General features: G+C 56.6%; 1 protein-coding gene across 1 annotated transcript; it reads left to right on the top strand.

Moving 5' to 3' along the window:
- Positions 1–3486: 3486 nt before the first annotated feature.
- Positions 3487–7347, top strand: E0L32_010759 (uncharacterized protein; the record flags this gene model as incomplete). Its single annotated transcript, XM_031133412.1, has 6 exons — positions 3487–3579; positions 3654–3833; positions 3903–5831; positions 6299–6305; positions 6393–6499; positions 6613–7347. 6 exons carry the CDS (start codon positions 3487–3489, stop codon positions 7345–7347), a joined length of 3051 nt encoding a protein of 1016 aa, XP_030989048.1.
- Positions 7348–7455: the final 108 nt, after the last annotated feature.

Here is a 7455-nt window from a genome sequence, read left to right as displayed (position 1 = left end):
AACACCCACGGAAGCGCGCGCCTTTACACCGCATCGTATTCCTGGGCCTCCTGACAGCGGATCGGCGAGATCTTGGCTGGCAAGGGACTGGGGCTGCTGGCAATCGGGGAATTTTTGGCGGGTTTGCTTGCCTTAGGGCTGCTGCAGTGGAGATCACTACATCAAGAGGCGCACCTAGCCTCAAGCGGTACCTGAGATGGGTGGGAGGGGATGGTGCCCACAGGTGGTTGGTTGGGTGTCACTTGCAGCACCCGCGGGTAGGTGCCCAGGTGGTTTGCGGGCGTTGGCGCTAGCGCTAGGGCGCAGCCTAGAAAAAACCCCGATGACCTCCCGGGCTGGCGCTGGGGTTACCCCGTCTGCGAGGACGCCACGAGGCGGCACCGCCAAGGGTCAACGTTGGATGGCGGTTTGGTATGGGCGGCCCATGTTCCAATTGCGTGCAGGAACAGACCAAAGCCGACTGGGCGTCTGCTGGAGATTGTGTCTCCCCAAGATTATGCCATCTCTTGATACCTAATACTAAGTATGTAGGTACTTTGTACAAGACAACCAAGCGAGACATAACGATACAGACCATCACCTTCTGCAAGCGCGGCCTATGGACATGGTAGGTAGTGTCTTGATACTGAACTGGAGAGAAAAAAAAACCGATCAAGTAGAGGCCATGTAGGACTTCGGCATCTCAAAAATGGGAGAGCGTCTTTTGCATCCCGTACGTCCGGCCGCATATCATACAATATCTTGATCCATTGCCCGAGGCCGCGGCCGAGACGCAGGCTGATAAGATCAGGCTGACTCGATCAGGCGGCTTCGCCTACGTTTCCTCTTCCTCTTGTGGTGGACTGCCTTGCTCGGATGCTGGTCCCATCCGATCCTCGCTTGCCTTTCCTTCTCGCATAGCTCCTTGGCAGCATTCAGTCTCGTGCTTCTCTTGCACAGGCCCCTCGTCGCTGGTTTGTGACGCAGAGGGTCCTTCTTTCACCTTGATCCTCTTCCGCTTTGGCTGGGCCTCCGTCACTCTCTCGGACTGTTGGGAACTAAAACTCGAAGCATCGGCACCCTGCTTCAGCATCTTATCGAGATCTCGCATCAGCCTGTCTTCTCCCGGCACGTCCGCCTCATGCCGGCTCTGCTCGGCCGATCTTGACCTCTTGATCCCCCGCAGATCATCGTCCATCTGCTGCTGCCGCGCCCGGGAACGCGTCATGGGCCTCGGTGACGGGACAGCCAGCAGCCGCGAAGATGCTCCTGGGCTGGATGTTGCGCAGATGATGCTCTGCTCCGCTTTTGCTGTGCCGGCGGCATTTTCTGCACTTCATTCCGCCTTAGAGACTAAACCCAAGGGGAATCTCATCATCTCGGAAGGTTTCAATACTCACCTTCGCTTTTGTCGACTCGATGGATTGTTGACGGAGGGCGACGGCTCGTCGCCCCCTTGAAGAGATGACTGTTGACTCATAACCACTGAGTTGTTCAATCCCTCGACAAAATGACAAGGGTCAAATATGGCTTCGAGAAAGTTGTGCAGTGTATATCACTGGCTGGCTGAAAGGACAGCTTCTATGACTGATGGTGGCTTCGGTGGTCAACCCTACGAATGAATGGATATCAACATCGGTCAGGACACGAGACATATGGGGAAACCTTCTCGAGCTTTATATGATCTGGCGGTGGTCAAATGACTTTCTGCGAGCATACTTCACAAAAAAAACAAGAACAGTTTGCCCAGTTTGCCCATCTCGGGCGGCAAACAGCCGAAAAGACCGCATACCGAAAACGCCATTATCCCAAAGTCACATAGGCCCATGATTGACAGATGCACAGTCAGAAGTGAACCAACAAGGGCCTAGTGGCTGCCTTGCGGCACACGATCAGGTGCAAGCCTGGAAAAGGCAGCTCATGCCCCGTTGTAGACAAGGAAGCTAACCAAAGTGATCAATAAACTCCCGGAAGGCTTGGCCAATCTATGAGCACGACTTACACGGGCTGGTAAGGGGTGGTAGTCATCCCTGTTTTCCGGCGAGTAGGGGTCGTGTTGGGGGCCAGGAATCCAACGAGCACCCAGGCAGCATGTTAAAATCATGCATTGGCGGTCAGCCAGCTTGCTTGTGACCTGAGTCAACTTCAGCCATCGTTGAAATATCGGCTGGCTGGTCCTACAACTTGGACAGCCTGCAAAGACTCATCGAAAACGCCGAACTGCGTCTTCAAGGGACCAACAGGAAGGGCTGTGTACTACGCAGCCACACAACGAAACTGAGACATTTGAATACACACGGAGAGAAGCTGGTGGTGGTTCAAAAAATGAGGCTGTATACCTTTGCCCTGAATCTGAAGTTGGGCACCGGCAGGGCCTGGGCAACTTGTTTGCCGGTCTTGGCTGTTTTGTTTCTGGGTCCGCTCGTTCCTTTCATACAAGAGAGATATGTTATTGCGAGGATATGCAACCCGCCCATGCCAGTGAGCAGTCAGGGTTGTGACGAGCCAGCTGCCTTACGGAATCCGGGGTGCCTTGTAGGCTGTGAGAGCCGCTGCTGAGGCGCAATGCGTGTAAGTGGAGACAAATAGCCGCCTCAGATGGACGACCTCGGAACCCTACACCTCCAACTCTCGACCGTGATACTGGGCTGTCTGGTTTCAGGCGACAACGTAGAACGATTAACTGGGTCAATCTCACGTTATTATGCACAACCACTATGTTCTCTTCAAGCTCATTCAATAGTATCAAGCCCCCACAATGGAGTGATCCATCGTCTGGTGGACAAGTTGAGAATAACCCCTTCATTCCTGTCCGAACCTCGTGGGCCATTGAACAGACTTTGCGATTTCATAGCCACGTAACGCCCATAAGTATTCCCGACTCTTGTGAACTCAGAAATCTGACCCAGAGATAAACAACATGTCTATCTCTGGTAGATCGAGCCCGATATATGTGAAGCCACAGTAGTGGTGCGAGCTAGAAGGGATGGCTGGAAGTGGCCTTACCAAAGCCCAAGGTCTCATTACTATTCTAGCTCCGGCCTGCTCCTAGAGTCTGAAGTGGTTTGCCACTATTATAGGGCTGGCTTTTCCCAACAAGTGATTCGGAAGCAAAACACCTGGCCTGCCGCTTCGTACTTGGCGAACAACGGGAACTGCCGATTTGGGCGTGTGTCTGGTCTAAGCCAGCGGCTTCCCATTCCGCAAGCCGGGGGATCGTCATGTGGGGCCTAGGCACCAACACCGCCGCGCTAGGCCTTCCACCCGCGCTACGTGTAGTTACATACAGTGGATGCCAGCGCCTCCAACTCAAGCATCCATTTCATCAATGGACTCGAGCAGGCAACCTTACCCCATATACTGCAGCCCTCGTTTGATACTCACGCGCGAATTGACGCAGACACACCCACGCCCTGCATGGGATGGTCTGCCGACCTGTCCGCTTCGTAGATCAACCGCTTTCACATGCCGCCCAGGCTATGACTTGTCTCCTCTGAGCCGCCTATCATGTCTGACGAGATGGATGTGGACTCCCCTCGTGGCACCAAAAGGAAAGCCGACGAGGTTGAAGCCGATCCCACCAAGCCGCGACGTATTCAGGTTAGGCTCCCGTTTTCACGCGTCCTGGCGGACAAGGAAGGGCTTCTTGCTAACGTGTGGGGGCTATGCCATAGGCTCTGGACCCGGATGTGGTCAACAAGATTGCCGCCGGGGAGATCATTGTTGCGCCTGTTCACGCGTTGAAAGAGCTCATCGAAAACGCCGTAGATGCAGGCTCCACCTCTCTTGAAGTCCTAGTCAAGGACGGCGGCCTCAAACTACTGCAGATAACCGACAATGGCTGCGGCATTGAGGTAAGCCCCCGGGCTTGGCTACCCCTGCCCTTGCTCCCAAGGTTGCATCTGTGTTAACATGGTAGGTAGAAAGAGGACCTGGCCATACTATGCGAGAGGTTTACCACTTCCAAGCTGCAAAAGTTCGAAGACCTGAGCTCCATCGCGACCTACGGCTTCCGTGGCGAAGCTCTGGCCAGCATCAGTCACATAGCTCACCTAAGCGTCACCACCAAAACGAAAGACTCTAACTGTGCATGGCGCGCCCATTATGGCAGTGGCAAGCTCGTTGCGGCCAAGCCGGGCCAGGCTGCGGACCCGAAGCCGGTTGCAGGCCGGCCCGGCACCCAGATCACGGTGGAGGACCTGTTTTACAATGTCCCCACCCGGAAACGCGCCTTTCGCTCTCCCTCGGAAGAGTACAACAAGATCATGGACATGGTCGGACGGTATGCCATTCACTGCAGTCATGTCGCTTTCTCTTGTAAAAAGCACGGAGAGTCGTCCACCAGCATAGCAATCCAGTCCAGTGCCGCGACCACGGACAGGATCCGGCAGATTTACGGAGGCAATGTCGCCAACGAGCTCGTCGAGTACGAAACGGCAGACGATCGATGGGGCTTCAAGGCGCATGGGTGGGCGACGAATGCGAACTACCACAGCAAAAAGACCACCCTCTTGCTCTTCATCAATCACAGATGCGTCGAGTCTACCAACATCCGGAAGACTGTCGAGCAGACCTATGCCGGCTTCCTTCCCAAGAATGGCCGCCCCTTCGTTTACCTCAGTCTCGAGATTGACCCGCAAAGGGTCGATGTCAATGTCCACCCAACCAAAAAGGAAGTGAACTTCCTCAACGAGGACGAGATAGTCCAGGCCATATGCGAGGAGCTCCGCTCCAAGCTCGCGGATGTGGATAAGAGCCGCACATTCATGACCCAGACGCTGCTCCTCGGGGGCGCAATGTCCGGCACGACCTCGACTATTCACAAATACAACCCTGATGGGGAACCACCAGCGTCAGCATCCTCGACCAACGCAAAGCGCACCGCTGCCTCTACAAGGCCGTACGAGAACAACCTTGTTCGCACCGACACGAACATGCGCAAGATCACCAGCATGCTGGCCCCAACTAGTGCAGGTGCAGACACCTCAAACGGCGATTCACAAGCTGCTGAGCCGATAGAGTATGAGACCACACCGGATCGGGAGCCCTCCGTCTGCCGCCTCACCAGCGTGAAAGAGTTACGCGCAGCCGTTCGCGACGATATGCACCATGAGCTGACCGACATCCTTGCTAATCACACCTTTGTCGGCGTGGTCGACGAGCGCAGGCGCCTGGCCGCTATCCAGGGAGGCGTACGCCTCTTCCTCATAGACTATGGGCGATTCTGCTACGAGTACTTCTACCAGGTTGGGCTGACAGACTTTGGTAACTTTGGCGTTATCAAATTCACTCCCGCACTCGACCTGCGTGGTGTGTTGGCCATCGCCGCGGAGCGAGAGATGGCCGCCATGTCGAGCGAGGACGCCGCCGGGCTGAGCGTTGAGGACATGGTTGATGCCGTGCTAGAACAGCTCGTGGAGCGGCGCGAGATGCTGCTCGAATACTTCTCTCTAGAGATCTCGCCGGCCGGCGAGCTCATCAGCATACCCTTGCTGGTCAAGGGCTACCAGCCGTCCATGGCCAAGCTCCCTCGCTTCCTGCTGCGGCTCGGCCCGCGCGTGGACTGGACCGAGGAGCAGGCTTGCTTTGACACATTTCTGAAAGAGTTGGCGACGTTCTACGTGCCGGAGCAGCTCCCCCCCGCGGCGGTGCCGACGACGGAGGATGAATCCGGCGAGGGGCAGGCCGCTGAAGCCCCCGAGGAGGACCCGGAAATCAAGGCGAGGAGAGCACATGTGCGGTGGGCTGTCGAGCACATATTGTTCCCGGCGTTCAAGGCCAGGCTGGTGGCGACCAAGACGCTGATGAAGGGCGGCGTCCTCGAGATCGCAAGCCTGAAAGGTCTCTACAGGGTATTTGAGCGCTGCTGAGTTGATCCGACGCGTTGCTGTTGTTCCGAGCGCATTAATCATACAACTGAATGTGAGGACTCGTCCTATTTTGATACCCAATAGCTTCCTCGCCGCCTTAGTGTACTTTGCTTCGCACTCGTAGTCGTGCGTTCCGTAACCATACAGAGGAATCACCGAATGTTGGTACTAAGGTACCGTACTTTACTCTTACTGAAACATTTGGATGCAAGGCACCTGAAGGTATCAACCTTTCGTTAGAAGTAGACCTACCCAAAGAAAAGTGGAGCCACTTTAAAGTGGTTTTCCGTCGCGTCAACCATCAGATTGACGCGTCCTGCTATCAACCCACCCCACCATTCGAACATCATCATCACTCCCATCGCTCGGAGCATCTTCTGCTGCTACGACATAAGAGGACTTGCCACGGACCTGATATCTCCTCTAGAGAACTTTCTGCACTGTATTAGAAGATGGGTGCGTGTGCTTCTTGTGTCCCCGCCCCCCAGACAATGTGGTTTTCTTGCTCTCTAACTGTACTAACTAAACCCTCTCCTCGACCAGCTTCCTACGGCGGCTACTCGAAGCCCGCATACGGCGCCCACGGCGGCGAGGACGGCGGCGGCTTCATGAGCGGATCCCAGCAGGGCAGTCAAGGCCAGGGCGGCAAGGTATGAAGCCCTCCTCCCATTACATACAAAACACCGGCCTCCCCCCCTCCTCCTCCTATTCTTGCACCGAAAAAGACTGAACTAACACATGCATGTGCCCGCCAAAACGGCAGAACTACGCCGAAGAGTCCCTCCGCCCCGTGACGATCAAGCAGCTCAACGCGTGCGACGAGTCGACGACCTCGCAGGGCGCCGAGTTCGTCTCGGACGGCCACCCGCTGACGCAGGTCACCCTCGTCGGCCAGGTGCGCGAGGTGAACCGGCAGCAGACAAACGTGACGTACCGCGTCGACGACGGCACGGGCGTCGTCGACGTCAAGAAGTGGATCGACAGCGACGCGCCCGAGGGCGCCGACGCGACGGCCCCGGGCGTCGAGCAGGACCAGCACGTGCGCGTCTACGGCCGCCTCAAGTCGTACAACAGCAAGCGCAACGTCGTCGCCACCCTCATCCGCCCCGTCGACGACTACAACGAGGTCAACTACCACCTGCTCGAGGCCACCTACGTCCACCTGTACCTCACCCGTGGCGCGCCCGGCGGTGCCGCCAACGGCGCTGCCAACGGCGGTGCCGGCGGCGAGGACAGCATGTTTGTCGACGGCGGCGGGTACGGCGGCGATGCTGGCGGTACCAACGCCAAGCTCGGCCTGTGCTCGGCGGCCGCGCAAAAGATGTACAACTACCTCGCCAACACGTCCGGCGGCACCCAGGGCCTCCACATGCAGATGATCTCCAGGGGGACGGGCATGTCAGAACAGGAAGTCACCGGTGCCGCGTACGAGCTCCAAGATCAAGGTCTTGTCTACACGCCAGAGGACAACGAGACGTGGGCAATCATGGAGTTCTGATCTGGGCGGGTGAGAAAGGATATTATTCCCGGAGAGGAGACTACGACGGATGGCATGGGGGGGCTTCTTCCAAAGGCAAGAAAGAGAGGCAAAAGGAGGTTCACTGGC

The sequence above is a fragment of the Thyridium curvatum genome, assembly GCF_004353045.1.
Source record: "Thyridium curvatum strain D216 chromosome Unknown NODE_90_length_160628_cov_78.948000, whole genome shotgun sequence".
In the NCBI taxonomy this organism is placed as follows: Eukaryota; Fungi; Ascomycota; class Sordariomycetes; order Thyridiales; family Thyridiaceae; genus Thyridium; species Thyridium curvatum.
Note: the sequence above shows the minus strand (reverse complement) of the source record. Positions and strands in the feature narration are given on the sequence as shown.